At 33.9% G+C, this 19,979-nt stretch overlaps 1 protein-coding gene across 2 annotated transcripts in view; it reads left to right on the top strand.

The window, feature by feature from the left end:
• Positions 1-19,979, top strand: part of LOC145268366 (protein jagged-1b-like) — a 199,711-nt gene that overhangs the window by 116,194 nt on the left and 63,538 nt on the right. The window contains exons 5-9 of one of the 2 annotated variants that reach the window (XM_080123912.1): positions 1,821-1,881; positions 5,024-5,154; positions 6,842-6,961; positions 9,715-9,828; positions 16,264-16,548. In XM_080123912.1, the coding sequence (XP_079980038.1) occupies positions 1,821-1,881; positions 5,024-5,154; positions 6,842-6,961; positions 9,715-9,828; positions 16,264-16,548 (711 nt within the window). The remainder of the gene's footprint in view (positions 1-1,820; positions 1,882-5,023; positions 5,155-6,841; positions 6,962-9,714; positions 9,829-16,263; positions 16,549-19,979) is intronic. The other variant, XM_080123913.1, reaches the window with a different exon arrangement.

Here is a 19,979-nt window from a genome sequence, read left to right as displayed (position 1 = left end):
TATGAACGCAAGTTTATATTCTTATTGGGAAAAAGATATATCTGTTGAAATTCAAATATAAGTTTGTAACAGAAATGAAATGAGTGTTTTTTATGTAATTTATTGATTGAGATTATGCGTTAATTATTACAGGGGGTGTTTGAATGGTGTGAGAAAGTTAACCTGTGTCCACAGTTAAATAATGTTCTTTTAATAACAGTTTACTTATTAATGGCGCTATGTTATAGAAACCTCCACGTTGTTTAATAGTGCTTGAAATTGCGATAAGCGCAGATTCAAGAAGTCTCCGGCGCGGTTTATTTTAAATAAATTTAACTACTTTTGCTTGTTTAAAATCAAAGGTGCGGTTATGTTGCAATGAATGAGAGAATAATGCACTTAGAGAATTGCTAATTTTTATATCTCTTTTGTGTTCATTGAGCCTTTTTTCCAATTTACGCTGAGTTTCACCAACGTATTTATGATGGCAATTATGGCAAGGAATAGTATATATACCTCCAGGTCTACAATTAAAAAACAGCTGAGAGAGAGACGACAACAGATGAAAAGAGGTGGTACAAATGTACGGCACATCGAATACATTCAGATATGTAAGACTCTAAGACACAGAATGGCAAAAGAAATTCCGTTTTCCTGCTTTCCGGCTGACTACAATATGGTTGTGTTCAAGTCTAAAGTAAATAAGTTCTTGATGAGCCGTTCCATATAAGTTATTAAATTTACCAAATTTTCATTACTAATGATTACTATATTGACCAATTTCTACTGTACACTCTTTAACCCTTATCCTTGAGTGGCCTCTGGGCCTTGATAATGTGGTGATGCCTTTGTAAAAAAAAAGAAAAAAAAAAAAAAAGTCCTTGAAGGAAACAAAGGCATTAAGTCCATCAAAAAAAAAAAAAAAAAGGCAGTCTCGGCAGAAACAACATCACCTACCTAAAAGAAAAAGATAGCACTCTCATCCTGGACAGAATTGTTTCAAGGTGCTAGGAGTTCTACGTTAACCTCTATGCCACCAGACAACCAAGACACACTCCAACCCTTCATGCACTTGCATACATACGTTTAAGGAATTTCCAATTTACTATAGTTTTTTTCAGAACTGTAGGAAATTGACAATTGTATACATTTTATTGTCACACTAAATAATTAGAGCTTGAATTTTTGAGAGGAGGATTGATACTTCGTATTATTTGGATTTTTCAGACAACTGTTCTCATCTTGAGTGTTTTTCTATATTATATAGGTGAAAATATTGCATACACACACACACGCATGCACACATGTGTGTGTGTGTGTGTGCGTATATATATATATATATATATATATATATATATATATATATATATATATATATATATATATATAGGTGAAGGGATGCTAGTCTAGCAGCACTGGTGAATTGTGATACAACGAAACAGTCCTGTATGTCGATGACTACAAATATATATATATATGATTAGTTTTTTGGGAATATATATATATATATATATATATATATATATATATATATATATATATACAAACACAGATTTCATTTGTCTATCTGTCAATCTATCTATCTATCAGTCCTAGTATCGCTTAGTTCGAATGCAAACAAAGCAGATATAAATTTCGCTCATTCGCTATCTCTGTACCTGTCTACCGCCTTATATATATATATATATATATATACATATATATATATATATATATATATATATATAATTAGTTTTTTTTTAATATATATATATATATATATATATATATATATATATATATATATATATATATAATTCAGTAGATTACAAAATTATTCATATGTATTTTTTATATTGCAGCATTATGTTTAGCTGGTTGTCACGCGACACATGGATCTTGTGACAGGCCTGGCGTATGCAAGTAAGTAAAATTTGTTTCCCTCTTTTGTATATATATATATATATATATATATATATATATATATATATATATATATATATATATATATATAGTCAAGAAGTAAAAATTATGCTTACGAGCCAAAAACTTAAAATGGAAATGAATATTAATGTTTATATAGTAATCCCAAATTTTTATTATTTTATTTTTTTATTTATTTTTTAGTTTTTTAATTTTCTTCCTTTGAAGATTGTAATGCTGGGTATGGGGCAGCCAAACCAGCTGCCAACATTGCCCTGCTTTTTATTGGAACCAACCGAGAGCTCTTTTTAGTATCCTCACCGTTCGCTTAAGTGCAATATGTATGTCTCTGTATGTCTTTGCGTGTGAGTCTGTGTGTGTGTGTGTGTGTGTGTGTGTGTGTGTGTGTGTGTGTGTGTGCGTGCGTGTGTGGAGGGGGGATTAATTACTGTGAAATTACTAGTAGTTTGAGAGAGGACAACAAGTTTGTGTGCAAGAAATACAAGAGAGTGAAGACAGCTAAGAACTCACAATATGGAGAAAATATCAGGTAGATTTTCTCCATATTGTGAGTATGCATTCGGCTCTGTTGTGTTTCTCTTCTTACAGACAAACCGGTTGTTCTCTCTCAATCTGCACACACACATACACACACACACACAAACACGCACACACATACAAACACGCGCACACACATACATATACATACACATAATAATAAGCGACTAAATATCAATATTTATTGAAATTATTTATTTTTATATATATATATATATATATATATATATACAGGTGACCCATAAAAAACGGGTCCCAACTCTAATTAGGCTCCGTTTCTTAGTGTTTTGTCCAAATGAAATGAAACTTTGGTCATAACTAGTTTATTATATTCAAAACATCACATCAAAACACTAGGGTCTTTGGCTTTTTTTTTCTCCGTTCTACAGCATATGTTCTAGATGGCCTCCATTTAGCTTTTGTTTTTTTGGGGGGAGGGGGGGTTCACCCTGTAATAGGGGGGAGGGGGGTTCACCCTGTAATAATAATATTGTATATTTTATTTCTGTTCATTCGAAACACCGTATTTGTTTTTAAATCAAATTGATATAAAATAATCAAATAATTCATTTAAAAGATATTTAATCTAACATTTTGTTTGATTAAAAAAATATAATTTTATTAAAAATTAGTTAAGAAATAATCATTTTTAAAAAATTTGTTTTTTTAAGTGATTTTTAATCAAATTATATTTTTTAATCAAATAAAATGTTGGATTAAATATTTCTTAAATAAATTACTTGATTATAAAAAAAAATTATTTATTAAATTGATAGTTCATTATGCTTGGATTATTCGGAATACTCTTCAAAGCTTGGATGTTATTCTCACACCATTTCGGATGGTGTAATCCACCTTTTTCCAGCTATATCTTGTCGAACTCAGGAATCTTTTCGTTAAACTTGAACATCTGCACAGAATTTCAAACAGAGATATCATGCTTGCGTTCCATCTTAAGTAATTCACAATTGCATTCTTAGTATTGCGGCCCTGGATATGACCGTAAACTATATCCGATGGTGAGGCTCCAGCTTGCGAGCTTTGGGGAGTGTAAAGCCACCCTTTAATTGCCATTGCTCCCAGGTCCACTCTGACCCGAAGTGATAGTACCTGTTAGGGTCCCAACTATGGCTTAAATATAAAACCGGCTTGAAAAAAAATTCTCTTCAAAATCACTGGATTCGGTATTAAATAACCTGAAAAGGGTTGATATGCCGTAAATCAAAAACAACCAACTTAGTATTGCTTACAATGTGGATTGAACCATCAACCTCCAGTAAAGTGTCACTTAGAAGTTAAATACCTAGTACTTTAACCATTACGCCACTGAACCTTGTAAACAATTCTAATATGAATTTGATGAGTCCTAAACCTATTCTTGTTTTTCTGCTTATTACTATATATTACTATATTTTTTCTTATCTGTTATTCATAATTAACGGTTCCCATATCCTACTAAATCCTATACTAGGTCTGTTTGGTAACAAATCATCTGTCAACATACGTGATGCTTCTTTGAGTCGTCTTATTCTCCACCCTTCTTCTTTATCTATAATTTTTACTTCATCCAATAAGAGTAAATGGTTTGTCTTTTCCTTCCGTATATGGTCAGCCATACCAGATTTTTCAATCTCTCCAGGTATTACGGCTTTTCAGTGTTCTTTTAACCATACTTTTAGTGGACGACACGTCTCACCCTTTGTATAGTTTTTCACATGTGCATGCGATTTCATATACACAGATCTTAGTCATGATTTTTTTCTGTATGGGGCTTGACTCGATCTTAGTCATGATTTTTTTCTGTATGGGGCTTGACTCGATCTTAGTCATGATTTTTTTCTGTATGGGGCTTGACTCGATCTTAGTCATGATTTTTTTCTGTATGGGGCTTGACTCGATCTTAGTCATGATTTTTTTCTGTATGGGGCTTGACTCGATCTTAGTCATGATTTTTTTCTGTATGGGGCTTGACTCGCGCAAGATGTTTCCGGAAAGTTGAATCGCTTCTGAATATTGTCCTGATGTCATATAGATTGCATATTCTTTGAAGTTTGTCTGACAAGCCCTTCATGTATGGCATAAAAACTGTGGTGAGTTTTCCGGTGGTGTACTTTAGTGTCTGGTCCAGATTTGCTTAGTACTGTATATATTATGTATTATTTATTATTAACGGTCCCCATATCATGTTAATTCTATACTAGGTCTACTTTTTAATTGATTGTCACACAACACGTGGTGCTTTTTTCAGTCGTCTTACTCTCCATCGTTCCTCTCTGTCTATAATTTTTACTTCGTCCCATAAACGTAGATTCCCTTTTCCCTTCATATGCGATCAGCCAATGTTTCTGGTTTTCTTCTAATCTTGTTTTTAGTGGGTGGCATGCCGAAACGTGAGAATAATACTTAAGATGAGAACAGTAGTCCGAATAGTCCAAATAATAAACCGTCATCTAAAAAAAAATCAGAAATATAATTTTTTTTTTTTAATTAAATTAAATCAAAAGTTCAATTTTATATTGTTTGTCATAATTATAATTTGTAGCATTTTATTTATTTATTTATTTTTTTTTTTTTTTTCATTTAGCTGTGAGTTCGGCTGGCAGGGTCCCCTCTGCGACCAATGTATCCCCTATCCAGGCTGCCTCTATGGATCGTGTAAAAAGGCGTGGACGTGTGAATGTGATCGAAATTGGGGTGGCATTCTATGTAACAAAGGTTAGTAAAAAGAAATAAAATAAATCATCATCATCGTCATCATCACCACCATCATCATCGACACCACCACCACCACCATCCTCATCATCGTCATCATCACCACCACCACCACCGCCACCACCACCATTATCACCATCATCATCATCATCATCATCATCTGTTTGTTTTACATGCTGGCATGTACTGGACAGCTTGTAGAAAATAACTTCGAAACTAATCTATCTCTAGCCTGGTCTTTATTTATCCCTCTTTCTCTCAAGTCCATCCTTACCACTTTCTCCCATGTTTCCTTGCTTATCCCTCTGTGAAGTAACCCTGCTATCTCAACTGTTCTGCGTCTACTTACCTAAGAACTTTCATCTATTTTTTTTTTTTTTTTTCAACATCACATTCGGTTTAAGATCCGTCTTACATTTTGGCATGTTTTGTTTATTTTCTTTTTCTTTTAATAGAGAATCACCATTTATCAAAGATAAGGCCCAAAGGCCACTCATGAGTGTCAGATGACTGGCGAAAAAATGCTGTGATCTGGATAATCAGTGCTAGATAAGTTTTGTGTTGTTAAAGAATAACTTCCTGTCCCCCGCCCCTCACATATACACTCCGCATCTTTCTCTTAATTTTGATTTTCTTGGTTGAAACCGATCTTTCAACTTAATTAATCAGGTCTGATCAAAAAATTCTCATGATGTCGTTGATGATGATGATGATGATGACGACGACGATGACAACGACGACGACGACGACAATGATGATGATAATCCCGCTTCTTCTTCTTCTTCTTCTTCTTCTTCTTCTTCTTCTATCTTTGATGCATGTGGTCATATAACAGTTTCACACTTTTTTACGCAGTCTGTTGCATTATTGTTGTACTCTGCAAGATCTTTCAAGATGCACCATTTGGACAGTAGAGGGCAGACAAGGCCATGTAGCAAAAAAAAAAAAAAAATACACCCCCAATCACATGGTTGTACATTTTTTTCTCATCACTCTGAAGATGAGGTTTACCTCAAAAATTCCGACCATTCTGGTTCGACACATTACGTAATTAAATAAATAATTAATAATCGAAAATGTCAGTGAGGAGGTGCAAGGTGTTCAGGTTGATAAGCTTAGTGACTGAGTGGCAGGTATTATACAATGCTGAGTTTAGTTTTTTAGTATAAGTTGATCTCTCCCAAATAGGAAAGGCTTACTCCTCAAAGGCCAATGAACCCCCTTGGCTATAGCTCTCCACTTGGAGGTGATCAATTTCTTTAGGATGTTGTTTCAATAGCTGACTTTCATATTTTTATCTTCGTAACATGTTTCTTGAATGAGAGCATGCGATCCAAGGTTACACCAAAGCAGACAGGATTGGTGCAATTTTCAAGCTGTATTCCAAGATGTTCAAACGAGCAAACTCCAGTCTTTAGAAGTTTTGTTCTCAAAGTAGAGGAGTAGCTCCTTTAGGGTTGAGGCTTGTTTTTATAACTTAAAAGTGCTCTCTTGGGATGTTGCACAAAAGTCGTCAGCACTAATGAATCGTCCAGTGTTCTGGTTTCGGGGTTGGTCGTTTGTGTAGATATTGTACAGTAATGGAGCCAGCATACTATCTTGAAGTAAGCCATTCTTTTGTCGGTGCCAACAAAGCTGACACTAATGATCAATCTGTTAATTTCCTAATAAATTTGTCTGTTCATTTTAGATTTGAACTATTGCGGAACCCATCATCCCTGTTTAAATGGTGGAACCTGTCGAAACGAGCGTCCAGATGAGTATATATGTTCTTGTAAAGAAGGTTTCTCAGGGCGTAATTGTGAGAGAGGTAAGATGATAAAAACTTACTTTTTTTTTTATTTTTTATTATATTTTTTTTTAAATCAGATTCACCCCAAAACAAACCAAGCTGCCACTGAGACTTAGGGGGCTACTATAAATTAGGAACCATGCTTATAGGGATACAGGGAGTTGAGCAGCAAGATATTTGTTTATACTACATTTAAATTTCTGCATATTAGTATAGTTGGCAAAGCAGATTACAGAGAAGGAATTGTAAAGTCTAGCAGTTTGAGGAAAGAAACTTTCAGAGTAAAAGACTCTCCAGCATCGGGTGTATGTATGGGGGCAGGGCTCTACAGTGAAAGAGTTGGATTTTGTTGTTTTTTGCATTAGTCAGGGGTATTTACATTGAGAGGGAACCAGTGCTATAATTTTGTCAGAGCAACCTAGTCTCTCTCTATTGGATATAGTTAAAAAAAAAAGAATCACCAATCTAACAAACCCCACGCTGTCAACCAGGCTCCAACTACTGTCCTATCACCACGATGTTGCATCCCTGTGGTTGTTTACAAGTACTTTTATGGAATGTCCTTTGGCTTGAATTCTATGATGCTATCAAAACTTCATTTGTGAGAATTCTATGGCGTTATAAATAGATCATTTGGGTGAATTCTATTACATTATAAATAGATCATTTGAGTGAATTCTATTACATTATAAATAAATCATTTGGGTGAATTCTGTGACATTATAAATAGACCATTTGGGTGAATTCTATTACATTATAAATAAATCATTTGGGTGAATTCTATTACATTATAAATAGATCATTTGGGTGAATTCTATTACATTATAAATAGACCATTTGGGTGAATTCTATTACATTATAAATAGATCATTTGGGTGAATTCTATTACATTATAAATAGATCATTTGGGTGAATTCTATTACATTATAAATAAATCATTTGGGTGAATTCTATTACATTATAAATAGATCATTTGGGTGAATTCTATTACATTATAAATAGATCATTTGGGTGAATTCTATTACATTATAAATAGACCATTTGGGTGAATTCTATGACATTATAAATAGACCATTAGGGTGAATTCTATGACATTATAAAAAAATCATTTGTGTGAATTCTATGACATTATAAATAAATCATTTGGGTGAATTCTATGACATCATAAATAGATCGTTTGGGTGGATTCTATGACGTTATAAATAGACCATTAGGGTGAATTCTACGACATTATAAAAAAGTCATTTGAGTGAATTCTGTGACATTATAAATAAATCATTTGGGTGAATTTTATGACATTATAAATAGATCGTTTGGGTGGATTCTATGACGTTATAAATAGACCATTAGGGTGAATTCTATGACATTATAAATAAATCATTTGGGTGAATTCTGTGGCATTATAAATAGACCATTTGGGTGAATTCTATTACATTATAAATAAATCATTTGGGTGAATTCTATTACATTATAAATAGATCATTTGGGTGAATTCTATGACATTATAAATAGACCATTTGGGTGAATTCTATGACATTATAAATAGACCATTAGGGTGAATTCTATGACATTATAAATAAATCATTTGAGTGAATTCTGTGACATTATAAATAAATCATTTGGGTTAATTCTATGACATTATAAATAGATCGTTTGGGTGGATTCTATGACGTTATAAATAGACCATTAGGGTGAATTCTATGACATTATAAATAAATCATTTGAGTGAATTCTGTGACATTATAAATAAATCATTTGGGTGAATTCTATGACATTATAAATAGATCGTTTGGGTGGATTCTATGACGTTATAAATAGACCATTAGGGTGAATTCTATGACATTATAAATAAATCATTTGGGTGAATTCTATGACATTATAAATAGATCGTTCGGGCGGATTCTATGACGTTATAAGTAGCATATTTTCTACTACAAATAACTCATTTGAGTGAATACTATGAGATAACCTCTAATCTATATATTAATAGGATAGCGTTATTTATTTATTTATTTTGTTTATTTATTTTCTGTGTCACGCTTACATCCAAGTGACTGTCGTTTAATTGTTATGGACTTTCATTTCTTTTAATAAATAATTTTATCAAGAAGTTTTAGTTTCTGTTTCGATTATAGCTGATGGCACTTAAGTCATCTATTTTTTATATAAATAATTTTTAATTCTTTATAAGTTTTGGTTTTGGTTTCGATTATAGCTGATGGAACTCAGGTTATATGTATATACATATATTTTTTTCATAAGTTTTGGTTTCAATTTCGATTCAAGCTAATACACACAAGTCATATTTTTTCGTTTATGAAATCGCAACCTTATAATATATAAAAACTTTAGATTAATAGAAGAGTAATTCTATAATCTATAATATACGAAATCTGCAAGAATTAAACTATGATATTTAAGCGTACTTTATGACCGGGCTTTGCCGGCGTTCATGCTAGCTTAGATAAATACTTTTGCAGTTTTAACAAAAGAGCTACAATAATATTAGAACGCCTCCATTTACATTGAACATCTACAGAATGCCAACAATAATATATTACATATGGATGAGTCCCCTGAGGAATTTCCGCAGGTCCCACTAGTATGGATAAATTGATAAAGGTCTCAGAGTGAAAAGGGCATTTATGTTGAAAGCGTACCCTTTAAAATAAATAATTTTTTAAAAATATTTTGTTGTCGGTTTTCAATTTTCTAAAAATTGAAATTTATTAATTTTGCTATTTTTATAATTAAAAAAAAAAAAAACACAGTCGATTCTCGATGCGAGACGAATCATTGTCAAAATGGTGGAACATGCCAACTTGTGAAAGGGGAGACAGCTTGTACCTGTGCCAGTGGGTGGACTGGGCGCTTCTGTGAAGCAGGTAAGAAACAGCCTTTTTTTTTTTTTTCTTTTTTTTTTTGTAAGACATCTATTTATGATTCGTCCGTATATAAACAAGGTTTTATTCAATTTATTAGTTTAGGAGTAACTCTCACTCCTAAATCTTTCTCTCTCTCTCTGTCTCTGTCTGTCTGTCTGTCTGTCTGTCTGTCTGTCTCTCTCTCTCTCTCTCTCTCTCTCTCTCTCTTTCTCTGTATGCGTATAGATCTTTCGCCTTGTACCTTTCTCTTCCTCTCTTTTTCTTTGCATTTATCCCTCTTTTCCTATATCAAGCTCTGCCCGTCTCTCTTTCACTATATCTTTATATCTCTTTCTACATCTCTCTGCATTTATCTCTCTTTTCCTGTATTTATCTCTCTTTTCCTGTCTGTTTGTCTCTTTCTTTCTCTCTGTATTTCTTTGTATCGCTCTCACTTTGTGTGTAGGGTCTCTCTCTCTCTCTCTCTCTCTCTCTCTCTCTCTCTCTATCTCTCTCTCTCTCTCTCTCTATCTATCTATCTATCTGTATTTATTTCTCTTTTACTGTATCTATCTGTTTGTTTATGTGTGTGTGTGTCTGTCTGTCTGTCTCTCTCTCTCTCTCTCTCTCTCTATATATATATATATATATATATATATATTTCTCTCTGTATATATCTCTCTCTGTGCATCTTTCTCTCTGTGTACATCTTTCTTTCTTTCTTTCTCTCTCTCTCTCTCTCTCTCTCTCTCTCCCTCCCTCTGCCTCTGCCTTACTGTGTATCTATATTTTTCTCTGTCTTAAAACGCTGCCTTAAAACGCTAGAATTGTAGTATTCGCAAATAAAGAATTATTTTCTCTCGCGAAATAATGTATCTGGTAGGCTATTCGGTTATACACTGACCAATCAACTTGTAAGGTGTTTGATTTCATCTGTTCCTTGAAAAACTATTTCAACCCCTTTGGGGAATTACGTTCTGTCAGCAGAGAGAACCCTGGAAGAAACTTGGAAAGTAATCCTCTCTCTCTCTCTCTCTCTCTCTCTCTCTCTCTCTCTCTCTCTCTCTCTCTCTCCTTTCTGTTCCTGTCCACTGGACGCTTAAGCTTCGACCATCTTCGCCGAAAGTTAACTGCTGACAGACCTTTGATGACCCAAGGAACTTTCTGTCATTTGATTTTCTTCACTTGGGCACTGCCCAACTTTCTTCTGCCTATACCAAACCAAAACCAAACATTAATTCATTATGAACTCTTTCAAAAAATGTAGTTATACAAATGGAGCAATCAGATAACTGTTTTTAGGTATTTCATCAGTACTATAGAGACAGTATTTCAAAATATTATGCTGTGTTATTGATTTAAATAATAGTAACCTGCTTTGAAGACCATATCTGAAAAAAATAATCACACTAAGCACTTTCCTTTTTAACATTATAGTTTGTTTTAATTTGATGTGTCTTTTTTTTCCTTTTGTTTTTAATTTTTTGGTGGTTTGGAATGTGTTTTGTTGTTGTTATTGTTTTTGTTGCTTTTGTTGTTCCTATTTATTTGTCTGTGTGTGTGTGGGTGTGTGTATATATATATATATATATATATATATATATATATATATATATATATATATATATATATATATATTTATTTATTTACTTACCTCCAGTCTTCATTAAGACATGCATCTAGGAGAAAGTAACTCTGATGTAAAAACCTGCAGTCTACTGTATACTCTGTCCTGTGGCAGTCATCTGCGCCGACGGAGGTTAGCAGTAATACCAAAATGTGTGATTGGTTCTACACAAAGCCTTCACCACTATAAACAAATCATCTGTGTTGATTTCCAAGCAACTTGGTTGTTGTGGCAGAACCTCATATGTCGAAACCGATGGGAGAGTCCATCATATATATAATAGTTGTATAGTTTGTTTTTTTGGATGTAGATCCACTTAAACTCCTGTGTTTATTAAAGTGCTCGATGGAGGACAGAGCAAGTATAGTATGTTTATTATACAAGCAGCATTGGTTACATAAGTGTATACCTTTTTTCAGTGGCACCTCAATTCAGAAAAACTACCTAAAAAAAAAAGGTTTTAATATTGTTCCTTTTTTTTTTTTTTTTTTTTGGTCTGATGAGGTGAGTCTCTCTGAATTGAGATTCCACTGAAGCATGTATGCACATATGTAACCAATAATGTTTCTATAATAAACAGACTATATACATATGAAAATGGAAAAACCAAAATTATTTATATATTCATCAACGTCTCGCCTTTATTCCAAAACTTTTCCAGAAATATTAATTTGACAAAATAAAATACCAGTACAATATTTGAAAATATTTGGTATGTTTGTAATGTGAAAATAACCGTTTCAATTCAAAATATATGATGCATTTATGGTATGGAATGAATGATATTTTTCTTTTTCAATCGACGCATAGCTATTAAAATTCAGAAACTGAAATGCAATTATTTTTCCCAATGAACCATATTCGTTAGAATTCAAAATGATCGCCTTAAACAAGGTGCATTGCAGCTGAGACTGAATTAGGGGACAGATTTATAGGGGCATTATAAGTGGGGAGTTGTGTAATGAGATGTTTGTTTACATTACATTTTAATTTCTGCGTATTGTGATAGAGATACAGGGAACAAGAAAGGAATTCCAAATGCTAATGGTTTAGTTATATTCACTCCAAACAAGACAAATTGTCACTGAGATTTAAGGGGCTACTGTGCATTATGGACCATACCTACAGGAACATGCTAAGTTGGAAGTTGAGCAACGAGATGACTGTTCACGTTACATTTAACTCTTTGCTGCCAAATTGTACTTTCAAGTCATCTGCAAACAAAAAAAAAACAATATTTCTTACTTTTAGTGGCTTGTCAGCCCAACTGGTCTTCAAAGTAGAGGTCTATGCATGGTTCAACAAGTGAATGAGAAATTTGTTTATGCTCGTGCATTAGTTGCACGCTAACTTCTGTCACGTGTGGGTTTCATGATTAAAAAAATTATTGCATACAAAAAATTCTGGTGTTAAAAGGAAGCGTTAAAATTCTGCATCCTAGTACAGTCGGGGAAGCAGGTTACAGTGGCGGGGGGGGGGGGTAAGTAAAGCCTAGCAGTTTAAAGGAAAAAACTTTCAGAGTAGAAGACTCTCTGGACTCTACAGACCGGAGATCATTTTCTATGGTTTCAGAGATTCATTTGTCCAGTATGTCTGGTATAAAGGTATTCGAGTATAAGGTCTTCTTTAACGCTGAAATTACCTTGATAAGTGATGACCTGTTAATTAAAAAAGAAAAAGAAAGAAAAATCTATCATTTCGGCTAAACACGTTCCTTTCATCTTTTTTTTTTTTAAACAAAACGAAATCGTAAGGCAACAACAATCTCAAAGCAAAACAAAAGAAAAATCACCTACTGCACTAATACGACTAACACTAATATCATTTGAATTTTTCAGACTACTGTCCATATCTTGGATGTTATCTTCATAACGTTTTGACCGATGTAACCTCCAAACTTTTTTCAGGTACACCTTTTGAAACTCGGGAATCTTTACAAAATTTCAAATGAAAGAATGGTATAGTTTTCTCCTGTTCCATCACCCATTGCAGGCATATTCTGAACAGCTTACAAAAACTTTCGGTTGTATTTTTGGGGTTAATTTTCAAAAAGGTGACAAACAAAAATTGCATTTTTTTATAGCAAAAACGATGTTTAAAACGCTAGCAAATGCTTAAAAATTAAGGGGGAAAAAAACATAATTATAATCACAAACAGTTATGGTAATTTCAGTGAAAAAAAAGTACTTGTGCATTTACGAACCGTGCTGAAATATAATGCTATTATTTAGAAAGCCATTCTTAATATATGGATGGAAAGGAGGGAAAGGATTTATAATTATTTTATACTTTCATCTAGCAATTTAATGAATGAAAGATACAGCTTTCCAATTGTCGATTGCTGCGATTTCATTGGTTAAGCATTCCTGCACCTTCCGGCAGTTTATGTAACCTTTCTGGAATATGCTAATGATAATATTCGGCATAATTCACATTAATACACTGGTGCCCGTTAGATCACTGAAGTTAAGCAACGTTGAACCTGGTCAGTACTAAAATGGGTGACCATTTGGAAATTCCAAATGCTGTATGTGTTCTCTGCTTATCTTAGCATTGTTTCCAGTCGTCCTGGATTTTCCTTGCTACTGGATCCAAGCAGTGCCGATTCAAGAGATATGTGGTTGGAGATTGTGCAACCTTTGCCTCACAATTACACACACAGGGGTATCCATTATTTCTTGAGACTGAACAGAGGCATCGATCGATCGATTCTTGGTACTTATGTATTTTTGGTACCGCACTGAAATAATAACGTTATTATTTTGAAAGCCATTCTTAACATGGGGGAGGGGAGGATGTTTTGTAACTATTCTGTGCTTCTACCTAACAATGTAATAAAATAAAAACGACATTGTGAAACTTGAATTTAACCTGAAAAACTATTTAAAAATAGCGCGGTGCCGATTCTTAATAAGTACCAAAGTCTTAAGTATTTCGTTGAGGATTAAACTTTCAACCGCCAGAATTCTGTTACTTAAAAGTGATTATAACCTTGCACTTGTATCCGTTACGCCACAGACAATTCTAGTATGAATTTTGGGAGCTTGTTTTTTAAATGTGCAATTTTACTAGTCATCACTATATTTATTACTATGGATTATTACATTTTTCTGGTTACATATTTTTACTCAGCTGGGAGAATTATACAATGGTCGTCCTAAAAGTAATACATCTTATTTTTAACTAAAAGAAAAACAAAAAATTGAAGAGCTGTGGAAATATGAATTGTACCATTAAAACGAGGTACATAGTCACCACCATTCTCAATGCACTTTTACCAGCAACTAGAGTGCACTTTATCATTCACATCTCTGTCGCCACTCAGAAATCGACAAACCCATCTCCTAACTGTGCTGACATCCACTGCATCGACTATATAGACGTTCAACAGGCGCCGATGAATGTTGATTGGTTTAATATTTTACTGCACGGAATAAGTTAATGACGCATCTCTGCTTCTGACGCACGTCCATGGCAGGGGTTGCTTTCTTAGAGTCTCACACCGTCAATATCTGCAACAGAGAGCTGAAACTTTTAGGTCATGAATGCATAATGATGATTCATTAAAATTGTGGGGTCTGCGTACGAGCCTGGTCCACAAAGTATGGAAATAAAAAATTTTAAAAATTAAAAAAAAAAAACGTTTACAAGTGTTATGAATACTTTGATAAGTATGTTTTAACTTAAATAGGGATGGTATAATAAAATTGTGGGGTGTGCGTTCGCGCCTGGCCTCTATAGAATGGAAATAGGCACAAACTTTAATAAAGACTTTTCATATCTATCTGCGTAAGTATACTTTGATAATTATGTTTCAGTTTGAAGAAATATGGTACAATAAAATTATGGGGTGTTCGTTCGCGCCTGACCTCCATAGGATGGAAATATGTCACAAAGTTTAACAAGGTTTTTTAATATAGATCCACAGAATATTGTGATAAGTGTTTCAGGTATGGTATAATAAATTATGGGGTTTATCTATTTTATTTTTACTTTCATCATATTTTGCTTTGGTTTTGATGCCCCCAAATTCGAAGCTATCTCTTTACAACCCTTCATTTTCATAACCTATCATACTTTCATAAATCAGAATCCATTTTCTGGAGGCTGTTTTTGAACCCAGTCAACGACGAGTACTTTTGCTAGTATATATATATATATAGTATATAAATACAAGTGTGAGGTGTATGCTGAGCAAAAAAAAAACGGTCAATTTTTTTTAACTTTGACCCTATTATGACCCCTTAACATTTATTGTTTAGGGCTTTAATCAAGTTATTAAGTTAGATCCATGTCCAAGGAACCTATATTTAAAATTTCAAGTGTGTAGACCCAAAATTGTCGGAGACGTTTGGTAGAGTTCTCAAAGGTCAACTCATTGAACTTTGACCCCTTAACAGCGAAATTTCTGGCCGAAAACGGATCTCAAAGATTTTTCCAAATCTCAGTACGCTGTATATCAAATTTCGAGTCTGTAGACTGAAAATTGACAGAGTTATTGCGTAGGGAAATATACACAGACAGACAGACACATTCACTTTTATAGATATATAGATAAAGATATTTTTTTTATTTTTTTTATTCCATTCAGATATTGAGTTCAACTGAAAGATTCCCAAGTGTGACAAGATTCGATTAAAAAAGGTTAGAGGTTACATCGGTCAAAACGTTGTGCGAATATCCCAGATGAGAACAGTAGTATGAATAATAAAAATTAACAATCCTCATCTCAAGAATTCCAAAATACTAATAAATACTAATTTTACTTATCTGGTTGTTTTTGTTTTGTTTTGTTTTTATTTGACCCCTAATTCTAAAATTTCCCACAGGAGTAAACGAGTGCAGTTTTAACCCCTGCCGAAATGGAGGTCATTGCCAGGACTTGGCCAATGGGTTTAGCTGTTATTGTCCGTCAGGTTGGCAAGGCACTCACTGTGAACTACCACAACAAGGGGATATGGATAGTTGCCGTGGGAGCCCTTGTGGGGTTCACACTGTTTCATGCCTTAAACTGCAGAGCAGTCACAATGACCCTAGTATCGCCAAAGGCAGACAAGAAAAAAACTACCAATGTGTTTGCCAGCCAGGATGGACAGGACAATATTGCGATGTTGGTAAGTGAGTCTCAAAATTATAGCGACATATTTGTCCCACTCTTAGAAACACATAATAATAGGAATGTGCGTCCTCCGCTCTTTAGATGTCTTTTTCTTTTCTTTTCTTTTCTTTTCTTTTCTTCTTTTTTTCTTTTTTTTTTTTTTTTTCTTTTTTGTGGAATTCCGCTTTTTTGTTATTCACACTACATCTTTAGGTTAAACAAAAGGGTTCAGTTCGAAATGGCAAGCAGATTCCCAAGTTCAACAACATACAGTTGAAGAAGGCCGGAGGTTACATCAACCCAAAAATAACACTCAAGATAAGAACAGTTGTCCGAATAATCCAAATAGTACGAATTATTGATCTTCATGTAAAACATTCAGAAACAAAAAACTGGAATTTTATTTTTTCTGAATGACAACCAAAACATGAATGATAGAATGAGCTGCTGCTCTCGTGGATTGAATAAAGAGATCCGTCTGAAATTCAGTGTCAATTCCTAAATTTGTTTTGGGAGTTGACGTTTCGAGGCCTGCCAGCTCGCGAAACGAAATAGGTGAGTTAAATCGCAATCCAGAGATTCTCATCAATCTCCTTTGAATCAGCTGAAATCTACAATGAAATCTTGATTAGTGATTCGCTTTTAGAGTAAATTTTTGAATATCATTCAGAAATTTAACATCTATAGTACCATTCTCTATTCTGGTGTTGCTTCTCATCTATCTCCTTTGAATCAGCTGAAATCTACAATGAAATCTTGATTAGTGATTCGCTTTTAGAGTAAATTTTTGAATATCATTCAGAAATTTAACATCTATAGTACCATTCTCTATTCTGGTGTTGCTTCTCATCTATCTCCTTTGAATCAGCTGAAATCTACAATGAAATCTTGATTAGTGATTCGCTTTTAGAGTAAATTTTTGAATATCATTCAGAAATTTAACATCTATAGTACCATTCTCTATTCTGGTGTTGCTTCTCATCTATCTCCTTTGAATCAGTTGAAATCTACAAGTTGACCTGGGTTTAATTGTGAATCCCATTATGACTCCAGTATTGATTTTCAATTATAGACGTATCTTTCTTCCTGAGATTTTTATGGATGGCTCTGGTCTTGAATACAAATCGACTCTGAAAATTCTTGGTCCTTTTCTTTTTCCCATCAACTCTTTCTTGAAGTTCATATATTAAATCCATTGTTCTTTCTGCTTCTCATAAATTCAGTTCTCTCTATCGCTCTAAGCACCTGAGGCTATTTCTTTATCCTGACATACTATCAGACCATGTATTTGTACTGTTATTATATTTGGTCTGGAGAATCTTTGTCCCTTTGAAGATGCAAAAATATATCCAGAATTTGATTGGTCGTATCCTTTCTTTTCTGCAACCTCTCTCTTATAGACCTGATGTTACTAACCTCAGTTTTTTCTATAAGTGCTATTAAGGCATGTGTTCTTCAGAATTGTCCGAGCTATTCCCTGCCTCTTTTGTTCCAGCTCGTTTGACTTGTTGATTTAGTGGTCTTCATAAATTTGCTGTTTTAACATGTCATTGTAATACAGCTTTCTATTCCAGTAGTTTCTTTCCAAGAACTGCAGGTTTGTTGATGTAAATCTATATCTATGGTATTTCCGTTTATAATAAATAAGAATTCTGTATGAATTAAAATATAATACTTATGTGTATTTTACGACCGGGCAACGCCAGGTGACCTGCTAGTATGTCTATAAAAAATGAAAGTGTGTGTGTGTATGTGTGTGTATGTGAGGACACTTGTCAACCTATATACTCTATGAATTTTTAATCTACAGACTTGAAATTTGGTATATAGAATATTCAGACTTATGGAAAACTTTTTAATTGGTTTTCATCCGGATAAAACGGGTTGCTAAGGGGTCAAAATCGAAAATTTGATACTTGGGGGGGGGTCATCAGAGTTTTATCTATTTGCTAACTGTTTCACAAATGCGCATGCGTGAGTGGTTCACATGACCAATTCCTTATATTAAGAATAAGTAGGGTTAAAAACACTTTTTAAAGATTGTATTAAGCTAGCCTAATGGTTATCATACTTGACTCACTGTTTTTAGGTTTGGGTTTCAATCTCAGTTCGAGTATTTTTTTTTTTTTTTTTACTTACAAGAAGTGAACTGTTTAACAAAAAAAAACACATAATACTTTCATGCACATGTCTCGGTTTCTATATGAATTTAAATATAATATTATGCGTATTTTACAACCGGGCATCGCTGGGCAGCCTGCTGGTTTATTATAATTGTTTATTATATTTATTACAATACCAGAGTCTTAGTAGCATCCAATGTTACTATCTGTTTACATCTGCATTCAAAAAAAGGAGAGCATTTTTTTTTAAGTATTCAGCCGTTGCCTTTGAAATGTAGAACAGATGGACAAAGTCTCATTTCTAACATTCAGAATAACTTTATTAAGTTGTCTTCGTTTGCGTGTACATTAAAGGAGAGATGAAAGCGGAAGGTGTTAGTACAGAAATCTATAGAGACAGCATTCGTGTATGCCTGTGTGTACAACTCTCCTACAACCCACACCACTGGACCGATCATAACCAAACCTGGCATGATGATGGTCCCTCATCCAGAGATTGACGCACACCATTTTTTAAGGTAAAGGTCAAGATCGTAGCCTCTTTCTCTCTCTCTCTCTCTCTCTCTCTCTCTCTCTCTATATATATATATATATATATATATATATATATATATATATATACTCTCCTACAGCCTACATCACTGGACATGATGATGGTCTCCAGCCTAGGAATGGTGCACACCTTTTTCAAGGTCAAGGTCAAAGGTTATGGTCATATTTGGCACAGCTCTTGCAACATCCACTTACTGCAAGGGTGCTAGCAGAATGGGTACCCGAGTGTATAGCAAAGATACCCGCATTTTGTGCAGGTATCTTTGCTAGTATGTCCATAAGTTTCATGGACGAAAAACAAAAATTTAGAAATTTCATACTGTGTTAAATAAATGTGCCTTTCTAACCCTAACCCAACGCGTTATATCAGCAGAGGAAAAGGAGACCAAGCAGACAAAGAATAGAAAAGAAATACAACTCGTTTTTATTTGTGTTTATTTCATTTATTTCCTCATTGCGACGCGGCCTCTACGTCATCCACATAATCTCGGACGTTGTGTGTGTGTCCGTGTGTGTGTGTGTGTGTGTGTGTGTGTGTGTGTGTGTGCTCGCGCACGCATGTGTGTGCGTGTGTGTATGTGCATGTGTGCATGCGCACATGTGTGTGTGTGTGTGTGTGTGTGTGTGTGTGTGTGTGTGTGTGTGTGTGTGTGTGTGTGCCTCTCTTGTTTTAATTTTCTAATCGTTTTTTTATGGGGATGGGGCATCTTACCAGATTCCAAACATTCGTACACTATTTCAGATATTCCAACCAAGAAATCTTTTTTAAAAT

The sequence above is a fragment of the Euprymna scolopes genome, chromosome 43 (genome assembly GCF_053919585.1).
Source record: "Euprymna scolopes isolate OS-2025 chromosome 43, ASM5391958v1, whole genome shotgun sequence".
In the NCBI taxonomy this organism is placed as follows: domain Eukaryota; kingdom Metazoa; phylum Mollusca; class Cephalopoda; order Sepiida; family Sepiolidae; genus Euprymna; species Euprymna scolopes.
This window is presented reverse-complemented; position numbering and strand designations above follow the sequence as displayed.